Source organism: Pseudochaenichthys georgianus, chromosome 17, assembly GCF_902827115.2.
Source record: "Pseudochaenichthys georgianus chromosome 17, fPseGeo1.2, whole genome shotgun sequence".
Taxonomy (NCBI): domain Eukaryota; kingdom Metazoa; phylum Chordata; class Actinopteri; order Perciformes; family Channichthyidae; genus Pseudochaenichthys; species Pseudochaenichthys georgianus.
Window position 1 is genome coordinate 42501739 of NC_047519.1, and position 18912 is coordinate 42520650.

General features: G+C 43.1%; 1 protein-coding gene across 1 annotated transcript; it reads left to right on the forward strand.

Moving 5' to 3' along the window:
* The first annotated feature begins 1882 nt into the window (after positions 1–1882).
* Positions 1883–18391, forward strand: marchf11 (membrane-associated ring finger (C3HC4) 11). Its single transcript, XM_034105104.2, has 4 exons — positions 1883–2495; positions 11236–11391; positions 13796–13988; positions 15760–18391. Exons 1-4 carry the CDS (start codon positions 2148–2150, stop codon positions 16080–16082), a joined length of 1020 nt encoding a protein of 339 aa, XP_033960995.1. The 5' UTR covers positions 1883–2147; the 3' UTR covers positions 16083–18391.
* Positions 18392–18912: the final 521 nt, after the last annotated feature.

The following is an 18912-nucleotide window of genomic DNA, read 5'->3' on the forward strand; positions in this document are numbered from 1 at the left end:
TAATCAAAAAGCGTTTTAACAGCCAAACTATCTCCAATTGAGGATTTTCCACTCAAAATAAATTGAGTGTCCGCCATGTTTTTTTTTCTCACTGGGAAAGTTTGCGATCAGGTGACATGGACACTGGGCATGAGAAACGAAGAGAAGCCCCTCAATGCAGTGCGCAATGCCTCAATGAGCTCAATGTGGGCGGAGCTTCACAGATGCCGCGTTGCATCCTGTTTCCCGGGTAGCCGTTCTCTTCCCTCCCTTCAATCTAACCCTTCCCTTCCCCCCCATCCTAACCCAACCACTCCCTACCTTTTTACCTCATCCTAATCTTCCTACCTCCCGAACCTAAACCCAAAAATCTCTCCCCTTAGTATTATTTTTGCCACTTCTAATCAGTTCCCCTTTAAACTCTCTCTTTTTCTCCATTTCCTTTTTGAATCCTCATCTTCTCCTCCCCTCCTTATGATGTGTTCGTGTTCATAACAGAAGGCTGTTAATGTGTTTAAGTTGAGTTTTATATTTTTAAATGCCGTTGCCCTGGCGACAGATCACTCGCAACTCAAATGTAACAGAGACCTCAAGGTATCATTATATTACCGGTATCATTATATATATATTAATAATATAAGATATAATATGTTAATTTTGTGACTGGGTAAGTACACAACACGGGAGTCGGGACGTCACGTGCTTAAAAGTTGAGAAAGGTTGAGCTCCCGCCCACGTTGAGACGTTGAGGCATTGCGCACTGCATTGAGGGGTACTACGAAATAAATAGGAAACCATGTCACGTCTTCAGAGGGTTATGTGTGACTATACTACGTGTTGCCCTGTGGACAAACGTCGCTATTACACGTTTCGTTGTGAGACTGGGCTGACTAAAACCGACAGAACTACAGGAGAGGGGAAACCACAGAAAGCACATCAGGGTCTCTTTAAAGAAAGTGATCATCAGGGAAGTGTCCTGCTGATATCTGCTGGTAGAAAAAGGTTAAAGGCACCGCCCTGCATAACGATGGCATTTGAAGCCCAGCAGGTGACGCTTTTTGTGGGTGTGTGTGAATCTGCTCCTCCATCACGATGAGGGACAATGATGCGGGAGAATGGCCTCCTCCGCAGGGGGAGAGGCGTTCTCTGCAGGAGGAAGCCGGCGTTTTGATTTGAAACAAGAGAATTATGATACTGTACAAACTTAAGCAGTATCGAATCGATAAACAAAAATATTATTGACTTACAAATTATATATAAACAAATGATCTACCTAATTTACACTTATTTAACCCCTGACAGCGGAGGATCAGGGCCATTCAATTCAAAGGTTTTATCATCATATGCTCAAAGTGTAAAAGGGCAATGACATTCTTCTGACCTGAGCTCCTCCAACAAGGCAACATATATAATAAAATGCAAAAATACAAAATGAAAAGTAGTGTAAGAAGTATACATGTAAATATGATATGTACAAGAACAGAATATGAAATTAAATAATGTACATTAAGACTAAATTCAATACGGTTTATTGCGGTGATAACTATTTATATCAATTATAGTATATTGCAGATGAAGCATTTAAACCCCTTTAGGAGGACCCCTTAAACCCCAGATTGCTGCATCGGCAGAAGAGGCAGCAAAGCCTTGCTGTCTTGGTGCATATACAAGTAAAACAACAATTTAAAAACACAGATAGCGAACTATGATAGTGTTCTTAAAATAGTTCGCTATCTGTGTTTTTCGTTTTACTTTGATGTGCACGATGACACCAAGTCAAATTCCTCGTACGTGTCAACCTACCTGGTGATAAACATGATTCTGATTCTGATTCGGTAAAAGAGGAGGAGGAGGAGGAGGAGGAGGAGGAGGAGGAGGAGGGAGGAAGAGGAGTGAGGAAGAGGGAATCCTGCTGCGATGCACGGAGGCTGTGAGGAGACGCTCCCCGGGTCTCCGGAGCTCATGAGGCGGGTCCAAAATCCGCAGAACCGCCGGGGGGGTCCGGGTTTCCATCTGTACCGCCAGGAAAAGACAGCATAGCTTCGGCTGCAGGAGGGAGGCTCGGCTCGGTGTCCAAACCCAGGCGTCATCTCACAGAAGCATCGGCGGTGGCGCTGGATCCTCTGTCGGGTTGCATCGATGCTATATTCTCCACTTTTCATTTGATCATGAGCACAGAGGAGGGAGAGGCGCGTGGAGGGGAGGAGGCGAAGGGGGGAGAAACCCTCCCCCACAGCCACACCTGGGGGGAAGGAGAGCCTCACGGTGGCGGGGAAAGACGCCTGCACCCCGGGGAAGAGAAGGAGGAAGAGCCGGGTGAGGAAGAGGAGGCCCGGGGCTACAGGGATGCATGTGAGGGGAACAACGGGGGGCATTTCTCCCGCGAGGAAGAGGAGGAGGAAGTGGGGGTTTTGGGGGGGAAATCGTGCAAGGAGCAGACGATGCATTCAAACAGCAGCAGTGAGACCTGCATCCCGACCCCCAGCTGCAGGATCTGCTTCCAGGGAGCCGAGCAGGTACAACCAGCTGTTTCTGCCACAGGCAAAGTACTGGCGGTGTGAAGGGTGGAGAGTAGCTAAGTATACTCAAGTGCATTGTGGATGTACTTCTACTCGAGTATTTGTACTTCCTGCTACTCTTAACTTCACATGTTTTACTTCGAACTCCACTACTGGACATTTATCTGACAGATTCAGTTTGGAGATTGTATTTAGAATACAAAATATAATCAACACGTAGTTTATCGTGTCAAGATACACTTATATCCCTATGTTATAAGTAGGGGATGGAAACATGCATGGGTTCATACATTTAAATCCTGACTAAACGTCCACATGTGTCTGTGTCCTGCTGCTCTGATTTTAAAATGTTCACACACATTGAACATTTGAGCTATTTTTAACTCAACAATGTTCTTTCGTTTTGTATAAATGAGGTCTGTTGACACTAAAGGCCATAAGAACCGAACAAAGAACAGCTCGCAGTGATACGTTGGCATGTAGTTGGCTTTAGAGGTGTGACACACATTTAGCAAAAGCTGCTAGTTGTGTGGATAAACTTTATTGATCCTTGGTGAAAGTCACAAGCTACCTGTCTATATATATATCTCTATATATATAGATATATATATATATATAGATATATATATATATGTATTTAGTAAGAACAACTCGACTACGACTAGCTGCAACATTAAAGTGATAAACACATCAATAATTATAATCCAACAGCTCAACCCACTTTGCTAACCTGTAGCAGAGTCATTCTAAACATTGAATTCACTTCTTTATCTAAAGATTTGAAAAGGTGAAAGTTGGCTTTAATTGGATGAAGGTGCTGCATGGTGATTGGCTGCTGCTGCAACTCACCTGCTTTCACGTCATGCTGGAGACGTTTCTGATTGGATGGATAATAATAGGAACAGATCCAATGTGAATGTGAAGATGTAAATCTGTAATGTTATTAAGAGCTAAAGTGCAGAGAAGGACCTTGAGCTGACTTCAGCGCCGTGGACAGAGCATACCTGCTTCTACCGGTGGAAAGTAATCAAGTACAAGTACAGCAGTTCCGAGTACAAGTACATGTATAGTGTTAATTGTATACCTTTAATCTATGTTTGCACAACTCACTTATCGTCTATATCAGTGCTTCTCAAAGTGTGGTCCGCGGACCATTGGTGGTCCGTGAGCGCCCCCTAGTGGTCCGCGAGTATATTGGTAACATTTCACATTTGAAATAAATAAATACATTTAAATTGTCCGCACTCTTGCGAGAATATCTCCGCAATAGAGTGAGCTTAAGTTTCACTTTCGATTGCTTGATATAGTCCAGCGCAACACCTTCGTCACACATGTTGCCACTTGTTTGTTCTATTTTCAGGCGATTTGTAATCTGTTCTAGAAAAACGATGTGATTTTGGATATTTGTGGAGTTAGGTGGTCCGCGAGTGTTTTTTTATTGGTTTAAGTGGTCCTTGGAATGAAAAAGTTTGAAAAACACTGGTCTATATATATATATATATATATATAACATATGTTAAGAATTAGGGCTGCACGATTTGGGGAAATAATCGAATTGCGATTTTTCTGACAAATATTGCGATTCGATTTGCGATATTTGTTTTGAAGCGACCCAACGGAAGTTTATTGTAAAATGCGGCCATGTCTCCGGCTAGGAAGGTCGCATCAACGTGCTCCTGTCTCTAGCAGCCCGCAGCCCGAGATACGAGTGAAAGAACTAAACTTACATGCAACTTCCGTTGCTTTAAAGTCGAGCTTCAGTTTCAGATTCTCCCTGTGATAGAAACACGTGATGGAGCGTCACTAACCTGACTCAGATGCTTTCACCATATGAAGCTCCACTGGAAGCCATCTGGAAAAGTATTTCAAAAATACTTGGCAGGTGATTGGATCAATCTGTCAATCACCTTCTATCATGGGCCACTTCTGATTGGTTAACAATGGCTGGTACATGTGGAGCACAACACTTCTGATTGGTTAACAATGGCTGGTACATGTGGAGCACAACACTTCTGATTGGTTAACAATGGCTGGTACATGTGGAGCTCAGCACTTCTGATTGGTTAACAATGGCTGGTACATGTGGAGCTCAGCACTTCTGATTGGTTAACAATGGCTGGTTCATGTGGAGCTCAGCACTTCTGATTGGTTAGCAATGGCTGGTACATGTGGAGCTCAGCACTTCTGATTGGTTAGCAATGGCTGGTACATGTGGAGCTCAGCACTTCTGATTGGTTAACAATGGCTGGTACATGTGGAGCTCAGCACTTCTGATTGGTGTGGATGACTGACACACAAGAAGAACAACATTTTTTTTTTACAATTATAATTTATATTTATTTAAAGGCCATTGACAGATTGAATTAAATAAAAACACACAAGAAGTTAAAGCAAGAAGCTTCAGTAAGAATGCTATAGCAATTATTAAAATAACATGTATATATTTATATAAACAAACATACAATGAAATAAAACTAAGTGAAATTAACTTAAATCAAAACAAGTTTTTTAAAATAATATATTGGACGTGGAGTAAAATAAAAAATTAAAATATTTCTATAAACACAAGACATTCAATTAAAATGTTCAATAAGACAACATATATTTAAACAAAGGAGGTTAAATATATGTTCGCAATAAAAATATATAATTAAAAATGTATATTTATATTAACATAAGGAGTTAAAACGTAATATCTAATAAAAAATAAAATAAAACAAGAAGACTGCAATAAAAGGACTGAATTAAATACAATTAGATATATACACAGTAGACATACCCATACACTACAGTTCTCCAATGGATTCACAATGAGAGGTGGAGGAAATCCCTGAATCACGGTCTCGGTGAAACATCAGTCTGTGAGTCCTCCTGCAGACGGCGGACAGACAAACGGTCACGCGTCTCTGAAACCTGAAACTCTGCAGGGTGCTTTTCTGTCTGGTGACAGCATGAGGGACGGCTCGTCCTGCAGGAAGGAGAGCAGGCAGTAAACGCTAAGTGAATATCCTGTCCTCTGAACGTGGGCTACAGCCTATTAGCACTCTAATCTCTGCGTCCGGGGCCAGACTAATATCTGGATTTTAGAGATCCCTTCTCACGCATTTACCTGCACATTGGTGACTTGCAACATTCTCTTGCACTGTTTCATATTGTTTGTCTTATATATTCATGTTGCATTATTGAAGGAGCCTGGGACCTAAGATTTTCATTGACATAACTAGGGCTGCAACAAACGACTAATTTGATAATCGATTAATCTATCGATTAATGAAACGATTAATCGACTATTCGGACTATTACTGTATGCCTTGCACAATTTCTCAAACGCTCTTATTTAGCCATCAACTTTTAGATTTAGCTTGAGGTTGTTTTAGGCATGTGGAAACTAACAATGAAGACAATAAAGATGAATACTTGATTCCAAAATAAATATATTATTGAAATAACTTAAATTGTGAACAAAACTAACATTGCTTTTTATTCAAATTAAATAAATAATATTTCACATCAAAAGAAACAACAGTGTTTTAACAAATCGTATTAAATAATCTGATGACACAACTGTAAATATAAGAATAGCTGAAACTTTAACAAACTAAATAATAATAATATATAATATTTTTATAGTGCCTTTCAGGAAACCCAAGGTCGCTTTACAAGTCGGGTAGGGGGGGAAGTAGGGGAAAAAAGGCAGACAGGTTAAGGGGGTGGGGGGGGAAGTAGCGGACAAATAAACCTATTAAACTAACTATACAGTGGGGAAAGCCTTGGTAAAAAGGTGCGTTTTGAGGGCTTTTTTGAAAATGTCCAGGGTTGGGGCGCTGCGGATTTTGGGGGGGGAGAGAGTTCCAGAGGGTGGGGGATGCCACACTGAAGGCTCTGTCACCAAAAGTCCGCAAATAACTCTGTTACCTCTAATCATTATGTTTGTATAATGTAGTTAGCTCCGTGTGTTGCTGCTAGCATACATAACACCTGACGTGGAAACGTTACTGTGGACGGGGCTACAGAGCTGCTAGAGAGACAGTGGAACCCGGTGCATTCCTCCGTCTGGATCTGGAGCACTTTTGCTAAATGTTTAGACAAATAGCTCGTGTTACCGCCCTTACATGCTAAACTCTTATTCCACTTTTGGTAACGAGCATTTTCCACATCGAGGTCGGGTAAAGTTTAACCACCTCGGAGCGCGTTCTCTCCGCCATCTCCCACGTGTGTGTGTTGCTGCATGTTGCAGCTGCCCGTGTGTAAACTGCCCCGCCCCCTCGCAAGCAGGCGGGGGAGAGAAAGATCGAAAATACATCATTTGTTTGTCTTTTTGCATATTAGAAACGAGTTGGCGACACTAAGACTGCGATATAATGTCTTTGTAGCAATAATACATGACATATCTTTTTTAAATGTCTCCAGTACCGATACAAAGACCAATAAAGTTAGAGTTTAACGGGGTGTAAAACACACGTGATGACGTCACCAACGAATCGATGACTGAATTAGTTGGTAACTAATTTGGTAATCGATTTTAATCGATTAAGTCGATTAGTTGTTGCACCCCTAGACATAACTACACTGTAGCTCCTGTAACGATGAAGCCTTTAATCTTAAATCTTGAAGGCCGAGCTCCACCTGTTATCAGGGAGAATGTAAATATTCATTTATGAGCAGAGTAAGATGTTATCTAAGTCCAGCAAATAAGCATCAATGGAGTCATGTTTTGAATAACTTGAAGGAAAGGAAGACTTCACCCAAAAAAAGGTCATTAATTTAAATATGCAGATGAACTGAGAATATGATAAGTCATGTGACCGTGCTGTAGTTCCTTTATAGCCCAACATTAGCCGGCTTTAGCTTAGCGGTGGTGACGTGAAGTCATGTGACCGTGCTGTTGTTCCTTTATAGCCCAACATTAGCCGCCTTTAGCTTAGCGGTGGTGACGTGAAGTCATGTGACCGTGCTGTTGTTCCTTTATAGCCCAACATTAGCCGCCTTTAGCTTAGCGGTGGTGACGTGAAGTCATGTGACCGTGCTGTAGTTCCTTTATAGCCCAACATTAGCCGGCTTTAGCTTAGCGGTGGTGACGTGAAGTCATGTGACCGTGCTGTAGTTCCTTTATAGCCCAACATTAGCCGGCTTTAGCTTAGCGGTGGTGACGTGAAGTCATGTGACCGTGCTGTTGTTCCTTTATAGCCCAACATTAGCCGCCTTTAGCTTAGCGGTGGTGACGTGAAGTCATGTGACCGTGCTGTAGTACTTTTATAGCCCAACATTAGCCTCCTTTAGCTTAGCGGTGGTGACGTGAAGTCATGTGACCGTGCTGTTGTTCCTTTATAGCCCAACATTAGCCGCCTTTAGCTTAGCGGTGGTGACGTGAAGTCATGTGACCGTGCTGTAGTTCCTTTATAGCCCAACATTAGCCTCCTTTAGCTTAGCGGTGGTGATGTGAAGTCATGTGACCGTACTGTAGTTCCTTTATAGCCCAACATTAGCCACCTTTAGCTTAGCTGTGGTGACGTGAAGTCATGTGACCGTGCTGTAGTTTCTTTATAGCCCAACATTAGCCTCCTTTTGCTTAGCGGTGGTGATGTGAACTCATGTGACCGTGCTGTAGTTTCTTTATAGCCCAACATTAGCCTCCTTTAGCTTAGCGGTGGTGATGTGAAGTAGGGCTGAAAGATATACCATGTCATGGTGATAACCGCGATATGCGCATGCACGATATTCACACCGCAGGGAAGTGCGGTTTTATTCATTTAAAAAAAAAAAATGCTAACGCACTTTAGCACAGAATTCTAAATAAAGATACCCTTATCACTTATCGAAACTGGACATACAATATATCCGATTAAAGCTGAGGTTCCACAGATTATTTAGGTATAGTATCTTCACTGAGTGATCCGAACTCGCGACAGGGGAAGTAAACACAGACATCACAACACGTACCTTTACGGAGCTTCTCGGGGAGATGTCTCACCGTAGCTGTCAATCTGATCAAAAGACGTGTTCAATGGCATTAAAACGAGAAAAAACGCGGCTGAATCGGTTGATCCATAGGTTGATAATGTCGCTGTGGCTTTGAAGCAATTGTTTATAATCCATAATTCAACTTTTATGTAAAAGTCGGAGCACAAAAGTTAGCTGCTAATGGTAGCCACCAGAGTGTATGCAGCTTCCGGTTTTGGCTAAGCGTCACTCTCACTCCTTATTTGGTAATGTGTGTGTGCGCTGGACTGCCGCATAGCCAAGACCGGAAGCAGCAGCCACTCTGGTGACAATTGCTTCAAAGCCACAACTACATTATCAACCTATGGATCAACCGATTCAGCCGCGTTTTTTCTCGTTGTAATGCCATTGAACACGTCTTTTGATCAGATTGACAGCTACGGTGAGACATCTCCCCTAGAAGCTCCGTAAAGGTACGTGTTGTGATGTCTGTGTTTGCTTCCCCTGTCCGAGTTCGGATCACTCAGTGATGATACTATATACCTAAATAATCTGTAGAACCTCAGCTATAATCGGATATCTTGTATGTGCAGCTACGACAAGCAATAAGGGTATGTTTTATCTTGAGTTCTGTGCCAAAGTGCGTTAGCATTTTTCGCTAAGGGGTCATTTAGATGCTTCTTATGAGACTTGTGTTTTGGTAAAAATGGTTTGTATCGTCAGTTAGCTGAGATTATTTCCGTTAATCTGGTATAACACATTAATAGGTTCTTAAATATTAAGATCCAGTGTCGTGAAACAAAAAAGTAAAGTACCCGCCGGGACTTTGGGGCTTAACAGGTTAAAAAACCCGCAATATATACCGCCGGGGGGGGGGGAAATCGCGATGTCAGTTTTTTTCAATATCGTGCAGCCCTAATGTGAAGTCATGTGACCATGCTGTGGTTCCTTTATAGCCCAACATTAGCCGCCTTTAGCTTAGCGGTGGTGATGTGAAGTCATGTGACCGTGCTGTAGTTCCTTTATAGCCCAACATTAGCCGCCTTTAGCTTAGTGGTGGTGAAGTGAAGTCATGTGACCGTGCTGTAGTTCCTTTATAGCCCAACATTAGCCTCCTTTAGCTTAGCGGTGATGACATTAAGTCATGTGACCGTGCTGTAGTTCCTTTATAGCCCAACATTAGCCTCCTTTAGCTTAGTGGTGGTGACGTGAAGTCATGTGACCGTGCTGTAGTTCCTTTATAGCCCAACATTAGCCGCCTTTAGCTTAGTGGTGGTGACGTGAAGTCATGTGACCGTGCTGTAGTTCCTTTATAGCCCAAAATTAGCCTCCTTTAGCTTAGCTGTGGTGACGTGAAGTCATGTGACCATGCTGTAGTTCCTTTATAGCTCAACATTAGCCTCCTTTAGCTTAGCTGTGGTGACGTGAAGTCATGTGACCGTGCTGTAGTTCCTCTATAGCCCAACATTAGCCTCCTTTAGCTTAGCAGTGGTGACGTGAAGTCATGTGACCGTGCTGTAGTTCCTTTATAGCCCAACATTAGCCACCTTTAGCTTAGCTGTGGTGACGTGAAGTCATGTGACCATGCTGTAGTTTCTTTATAGCCCAACATTAGCCACCTTTAGCTTAGCTGTGGTGACGTGAAGTCATGTGACCATGCTGTAGTTTCTTTATAGCCCAACATTAGCCTCCTTTAGCTTAGCGGTGGTGATGTGAACTCATGTGACCGTGCTGTAGTTTCTTTATAGCCCAACATTAGCTTGTTACTTCACAAATCATAAAGTGGTGTTAACATGTGAATATTTTCCTGCTGAACAAAACGTCTATGAATCATAAACGTTGAGATTATTTTCTGAAACACTCATACGGCTCCTTTTTGTGGCGGGAACCAGGGAATTGTATGGTTCATCAAATGTCCCCTCAGATATCCAGAAGCATTGCAATCCTCCTTCTCTTTAAAGCCTCACAGCTTCAGTGGAGAGCTGCCCTAACTCAGTTAATTCAAGTGAAAGCCTCTGAGGTGCTCTTCGACCCACAAGGTTAATATGACATGGTGAAAAACGATCTGCCTGACCGCTGACCTTAATACACTTTTAATACTCCGCTCACTGCCCGGCAGTAATGGCCGCCTGAGGAATGCCTCCAGGAAGAAAGCATAGATATGGTTTTTCATGATTTATGTCGCGCTGCATCTGGACGTGTTGTAGCTGCAGAGCAACGATCATTGATCTGAGCGACGCTGGTGAACAAGGCGTGGATTTTATTTGATGAATGACCCGCTGGGAGGAAATGCCAAACTGAGGCATGAAGGCAAGCGTGTTTAAGACAAAGAGCATTTACAAAAATAAGAACAAGGCTCCTTACATACAGACTTTTTGAGACTAAACTTGTTTGTTATTTATTGATCAATAAAGGTTTTTTTAAATCACAATCAGGGTTCGTTGAATGCTTTTCAGATTGCCAATTAAAAAACATGCACTTCCACTAAAAGTAAATTGGATTGTATTTGATTGCTTATCAAGTCTTGAAGCTTCCATTTCCTAATCAGTTGTTATGTGTTTGTGACATACACATGTTACCCTTGTTGTTGTCCTCCCATCTAATCTTTTATTTAGTTGCCACAGAAACGAAGATTTGCAAAAAACCTATGTGTGTTTTATCCAAATTCAGAACATATGTGGTCTTCCCAGGTCAAAGTTCACCCACATTTCAAAAAACACAAAGGTTAACGATTAAAGACATTCCCTCTCCATCATCATATGTTAATATCTGACCCCTGACCTCTGACCGGCTGCAGGGCGCCCTGCTGAACCCGTGCCGCTGCGACGGCTCGGTGCGCTACACCCACCAGACCTGCCTCCTGAAGTGGATCAGCGAGCGCGGCTGCTGGACCTGTGAACTCTGCTGCTACCGCTTCAGCGTCATCGCCATCAACACCAAGAACCCCTGGCAGGTAAAGCACCGAGGGCGGGGGGTGGGGAATCATTAATAATTGTACTTTATTTAATGTACAATTACGATGAATGAGCATGCAATCAAACATTTATATAAATAAGTACAAATATGCACTTTAACATGGAACAGGTTGGTTGATAATGGATGTTTAAATAATGAATTAGGAATCATTGCCATTATATGATCTGTGGGCTTTTTACAGCCGTTTGAGGTTACCGTTGTCTCCCACCGAGCATCCTCTCTGAATTATTATCGAGGCATTAACAGATGATTGTTTTTACAGTCTCTCTGGTGCATTGATTTATGCTCAGAAATATTCACAGTGCGGGAAAACCGGCCACAAAATCTGTGTTACGTCCCAACTAGGGGAAGAGGAAAAGCAACACACACCAGTTGGAATTGGAAAAGGAGTTTATTAGGATAACAAAATGGAGCAACCAACAAAGGGAGGACTCTAATAAGAGAGCCTAATCAAACACAAAGGAATAGATACTACAGGGAGGTGTGTGGCGCAGTGGGTTGTGTGTTGGTGTTCGGATCGGGGTTCAAACCCCACTGCAGTCAGCGTGTCGTTGTGTCCCCGAGACGTCTTCACCCCAAATGGCTCCTGCGGGGATTTCCCATGTAAGTGACATGTCATGTAATGTAAACAACAATAGCAACAAAACAACCCTCACTATTAAAGTGGTACAAGCTAACAAGAGGAGGCTGTAAGAAAACACAGCTAAGCTAGAGGACGACAGTCAACGTCATTCTAAGCTACTCGAGACACATCTAATCAACACTCAACTAAATACGGACCACACGAGTTAAGCACAACAACGAAAAGCAAGTAGCGAGAGGCGTCTGTTCACACATCAGAGCCTCGCGACTGATCGCTGTATGCTGGATGTGCGCTGGGATTGGAGCGTGTCGGGCCCGGCATCCTCCAATCACAATCTTCGGGGGCGGGCCAGGAGATGAGCAGCCACGGGCATCAGGGCAACCGCACAGCTCATTTACATAGAACACAGGCAAACAGAGTTAAGCGGGGAGGCGGCGGCCGTAACGAGCTGTCAGAGCACTTCCTGCGTAACGGCCGTAACTTCCCTCTTCATTAAAACCCTTATAATAGCATCTGTATATTTCTTTTGAATGGTTAACTGCTCAGAACATGTGGAAATAAATCGCCACATTTCAACCTTTTTAAATGTGATGTAAGTCTTAAAATGACATCAGTTTAAAATCTCTGAGTTCACGCACTTCGCCTCTGAATTATGACCCTCCCCATTTTCATTAGCACAAAATGGACTCTACTAAATCAGTAGTAAAGATGCTGTTAAGAATACATTTCCATCAAGCCATCTATCTATAGTCATGATGGTTGTTTTCTTGATGGAGGCGTGGCGTTGGCCCGCTCAGTGTTTCTGTTTCCTCTTCAGTTTGGATTCCTTCAGTCCTTGTTTCCTCCCAAGGCTGAACAGACGGAGCCTCCTGCAGCTCAACATGTCTGGATGGGTTCATTATCTGAGGAACATTCAGGCTTTTTCATGTCTGTTCGCTCCAGATGGAACTTGAGTCACTGGCAGAAAGAACAAACACCCTCTGCCTAAAAGTAGTTTTCTCCGTGCAGCTTCACAATCCACAATGTTCTGATTCTGAGTTAACTCTAAGCTTGTTTGGCTTTAAAGAGTCCTCTCCTGCTGATGTTCAGGTGTATATCAGTATGTAGTGTCTCTACTTTAAAGAGTCCTCTCCTGCTGATGTTCAGGTGTATATCAGTATGATGTGTCTCTACTTTAAGGAGTCCTCTCCTGCTGATGTTCAGGTGTATATCAGTATGTAGTGTCTCTACTTTAAAGAGTCCTCTCCTGCTGATGTTCAGGTGTATATCAGTGTGTAGTGTCTCTACTTTAAAGAGTCCTCTCCTGCTGATGTTCAGGTGTATATCAGTATGATGTGTCTCCACTTTAAAGAGTCCTCTCCTGCTGATGTCCAGGTGTATTCAGTATGTAGTGTCTCTACTTGTTAAAGAGTCCTCTCCTGCTGATGGTCAGGTGTCTGTATATCAGTATGTGTGTCCTCTACTTTAAAGAGTCCTCTCCTGATGATGTTCAGGTGTATATCAGTGTGTAGTGTCTCTACTTTAAAGAGTCCTCTCTGCTGATGTTCAGGTGTATATCAGTATGTAGTGTCTCTACTTTAAAGAGTCCTCTCCTGCTGATGTTCAGGTGTATATCAGTGTGTAGTGTCTCTACTTTAAAGAGTCCTCTCCTGCTGATGTTCAGGTGTATATCAGTATGTAGTGTCTCTACTTTAAAGAGTCCTCTCCTGCTGATGTTCAGGTGTATATCAGTATGTAGGGTCTCTACTTTAAAGAGTCCTCTCCTGCTGACGTTCAGGTGTATCTCTCTCTCTCTCAGTGGCAGCCAATCACCATCACGCTGGTGGAGAAGGTGCAGATCATCGCCGTGTTCCTGGGCTCTCTCTTCCTGGTGGCCAGCATCTCCTGGCTGCTGTGGTCGGCTCTCAGCCCGCAGGCCGTGTGGCAGCGCCGCGACGTGCTCTTCCAGATCTGCTACGGCATGTACAGCTTCATGGACCTGGTCTGCGTAGGTGAGTCTGAAACCAGTCTGCAAACCAGTCTGTGTCACGACTAGAGATGTCCCGATCCGATCACGTGATCGTGGATCGGAGCCGATCACGTGATTTTCAAAAGATCGGAATCGGGAGAAAAAAAATCAGGGATCGGATTTTTTTTATTATTATTTAATGTTACAAAACAAAAATGACCATGTTCACGTCTTAAAGTCATCCTGAGGCCTTAGCTTTGGTTTAAAATGACTCAACATCATGTATGTGTTGCTTCTGTTGGGCTTGTTTAGACCTGGTTGCTTATTCCTCTCAAAGCTGGCAACAGAGTGGGCGCAGTGTCTAATCGTAGCAGTGAGCTAACGAGAGGCTACGTTCAGCTGGTGACTCGGGAGTCGGGACAGAGAAAATGTCAGGAGTTTGGAAGTATTATAAAATTGAAAGCGAAGGCAGTGTAACAGCCAGATGCAATGTTTGCAAGGCGGAGGGTCTGCGTGGTGGAAAGAACAGAGCTACGTTCAACACGACCAATCTAATACGCCACCTGAGAAACAAACAACAACAATAGGACGACGAGTACACAGCGGCCACTCAGGTAACGGCACTGAAACAACCGGCACTTTCAGAGACTTTCAAAAGGAAAGAGAAACTGCCCCAGAACAGAGAAAAGGCCAAAACAATAACAGCCAAGATAGCTGAATTCATCGCGTTGGATGACCAGCCGTTATCTGTTCCTTTTTTTCTCTTAATGCATAAAGATCGGATCGGGAAAAATCGGTATCGGCAGATTGTCCAAATCAAATGATCGGAATCGGATCGGGAGCAGAAAAAGGTGATCGGGACACCGCTAGTCACGACTAGGCAAACGAGCATGAACCCAAAGGCACGACTCGACACACAAAGTACAAAAGAAAGTCTTTACTGAAAAAGGGCACTATTTGTACAACGGAAAATCGCTCCGTAGAGGTAACAGGTAAATAACAAAAAACACTCTTACGAGGAAAAGGTAACCGAGGTAGTTTCAAAAATGCAAAAGGGTAAAGTATAATCCAAAACTCGGCTTTTAGCAAATACGATCCCACGAGAAGACGACATGGACTTGCCGCTGACTGTCTGACACATGGGACGAAACGAACTGGCAGCAAGACAAGGGAGACAGGAAGTATATATAGACAGGCTAAGGGGGCACAGGTGCCGAGAATCAGGGCGGGGTCGAGGGAAAACACACAAAGGGAGGAAGCGAGGTGATCTGCAACGAGAAGGAGAGGTTACTACAAAATAAAGTCACAAGACTGAACCAAATACATTCACTGAACAGATTTTACGAGACACAACATTCTGCAAACCAGTCTGCAGCTGAAACTACGGTGGCTGAGAAGGGCAAACGAGAAATGTTTTATAAAATGTAAATGTGTCTAGCTTTATAGAAGTGTTTCCCATCTTGTTACATCGTTTTTTTTTCTTGGTAAAAGTGTTTATGTAATTTTGTTTTATAAAATTTGTTTCGAACTTTGTAATTCTCGTTTGCCCTTCTCAGCCACCGTAGCTTCAGCACAATGGGAAACTTTGAATGCATGTTATAATACGCTCTGCCACCACGGGTCTCCCGATCAAAACCGTAATGAAATACATTATTTTGGGAGTGATTTTTGAATTGCTCAGAACATGTAGATAAAAGTGGGAAATCTGCCACAAATCTGCACATTTTAACCTTTTTAGTCTTAAAACCAATTGACATGAGTTCAAAATGTCTGATTTCATAACAGGTGACCTTTAATGTTTGTGTGTGTCCCAGGTTTGATCGTCCATGAGGGGGCGGCGGTGTACAGCGTGTTCCTGCGCTGGCGGGCCGTCAACCTGCACTGGGACGTCCAGAGCTACAACAAAGCCAAGGACCTGGAGGAGACGAGCACCGGCCAATCGGCACTCTCCCCCAGGACGCTGTGGTTACCATTGACTACCTTTGCACCCGATGGCCCTTTACGCCCCGGCACCCAGCTGGAGGTCCAGCCATGGAGCTGCCTCTGTTTGGGGCCCTTTTGCCACGGTTTGGGGCCCCGAAACCCCCTGAGGCGGGACAGGGACTCGGGGCAGGTCATCCGGGTGACGTCGGTGTGACACCAGGCTCCTGATGGGCAACTGTTCTTTGTGGATTTACTACTTTTTGTTCTCGATAAGTTTGAATGTTGCCCCGAGGCCGTTCTCCCTAGACCTTTGTGCAGTCTTCATGTCGTGTTGGGTGGAAAATAGTCATGGAAAAGACTGTAAGATTAACAACGTGTGACCATTTTCATTATCACACAACTCATCAGGGTTTAAGACGGCGCGATTGGCTGAATGACCAGGCGGTGGGTGTGTATGCACCTGATGGTTTTCACTGGGGGGCAACTGGGCAGTTTCCTCATCTTTCTCATCATGGATTTACTACATTTTTTCGCAGATCAACCAAATGTGTTGAAAAATGTGAAACGGTCCCCAAACGATAGGATGTTGCCGCTGTTTGTCCCCAAGATTAGACTAAAGCCAATTATATAGTTAGATCAGGGGTGTCAAACTCAATTTCATCGCGGGCCACATTTGCATTATGGTTGCACTCAAAGGGCCGTTTGTAACTTTAAGACTATATAGATATATAAATAATGTATTATATGACATTATTGCCTCTGCATTGGATTATTATCAGATAGGGTAATAACTTCATAATTAACTACGTCTGAAGGCGAAAATCCAGGGCAAATAATTGCAAGTCTCTTCAGTGCGCATGTCACAAAATGAGATGCATTGTGGGACATGTTGTTTATTGGCAATGTGCTTCTGTAAAGTGGCAAATAACCGTATAATAAACATATTATATTCTTTGAAAGCTCTTTGGGGCCACATAAAATGAAGTCGCGGGCCGGATTTGGCCCCCGGGCCTTGAGTTTGACACCCCTGAGTTAGATGGTCTTAAAGTTACAACTAACCATAATGCTGATGTGGCCCGCGATGACATTGAGTTTGACCCCCTGCTCGAGATCAGTGTTTCTCAAACTTTTTCATACCAAGGACAACTTAACTAATAAAAAAACCACTCGCGGACCACCTAACTCCACAAATATCGAAAAACACATCGTTTTTTACAAATCGCCTGAAAATGGTACAAACAAGTGGCAACATGTGTGATGAAGGTGTTGATCTGGGCTATATCATGCAATCGAAAGTGAAACTTAAGCTCGCTCCATTGCGGAGATATTCCCGCGAGAGTGCGGAAAACTTAAATGTATTTATTTATTTCAAATGTGAAATTTTACCAATATACTCACGGACCACTAGGGGGCCGCGGACCACACTTTGAGAAGCACTGCTCTAGACCATTGTGCAGACGTATGTCGTGTTGGGTGGAAAATAGTCCAGGAAAAGATTGTAAGATTAACAACGTGTGACCATTTTCATTATCACACAACTCATCAGGGTTTAAGACGGCGCGATTGGCTGAATGAGAGTTCTTCAAAGCACGATAACCCTCGATTGGGTAAGACTGATTTGAGGAATCTCTTGCATCGTTTGGCACCAGGTCAGATATGTAAGAGCTTTAGGAAAGTGTTACCGGGACAATGATTTGAAGAAGTATTAAAGGAAGTTGCCACATGAACACGGCACAAGTTCTGATGTTTACTTCAACAACTCACGATAAAGTATTATACACATATGTTCTGCAAAATCTTAGTTTTGAAAGCACAGTAGTTCCCATTAAGAAAGAACAGCAAAGGCTCTTTGAAAGCTAGCCGTTATAACAGTAAGCATTTAAACATAATATTCTTCAATGCAGATCAACCAGATGTGTTGAAACATGTGAATCTGTCCCTAAACGATGGGATGTCTCCGCTGTTGGTCCCCAAGATTAGACTCAAGCCAAATTATAATCTGATTGAGACTGAAATACTGAAACATGTCCGTGGCCTACATGTCTTAAAGTTGTCGTTACTTTGCTGTTTCTAGAGTTTGAAAAGCTTTGACTTCTTCCAAAACTGCCGGATTCTTGCTGTGTTTCCGGATAATCCTGTTTCGCGTTTTGTACGAATAAATCCCACCTTTTTGAGAAACCAGACTTCAGCGACTGACACGAGCACACAACAAACAATGCAGGCATCGAATCTGGACTCTTTTGAATGTTGGAACTTGATCTCAGATTATTTGTGCCAGCATGGATTCAGACGATTCAACCCTTTGCCTTTCTGCTGAGCTGCCCTGCGTCGTTTGGGAGGGTGTTGATGTTGTTGTTGTTGTTGTTGGGGTCTCTGTTCTCGACTCTGGGTCATTTGGGTCGATAGACTTGCTTTGTGCCTTAGGAGGCTTGGTGTCAATGTGCAGCACGGAAAGGACTTGAATGTGACTTTTGCTGTCGGCTGTATTTCTATTTCATTTGAATGTAACATGGATGTGATGTATAAAGCATATTTATATAAAACGAGAGCTCTGTTGGTTATTTACCGGATTTCAGGAAGACACTTTTTTTTACACAAAGGGATAAAATAGGAAATGTTTGCGATGTTGCACAGCAGGAGCTTTGTTTTAGAATAAGCAAACAAAGCTCATCAAACCACATCTCCAGCTTCTGCTGTGACGACATCACCAGTGACATCATAGAGCCTCTCCCGAAAGTATGCAAGTAGACCCTGCACATGTAAGAAGTTATAATATTTATTTTTTGTCTTTCCTTTTTCAGGAAGGAAGTACGGGACGCCGCATGAATGCAGCACAAGTGCTCCAGTCTTGTAACGCAGACGCTAAGCAACGACAGGAGACATAAAAAGGTTGTGCCTTTTTGAAAGCTTCTGGACAGAATTAACAAAGGACTGATGGCAACCCTATATTTCAGGAAGGAAGTAGAATATACTTCGCCATCAGTCCTTTGTTCATTCTGTGCACACGATTTTAAAAAGGCACGACCTTTTTAAAAGCTTGTGCT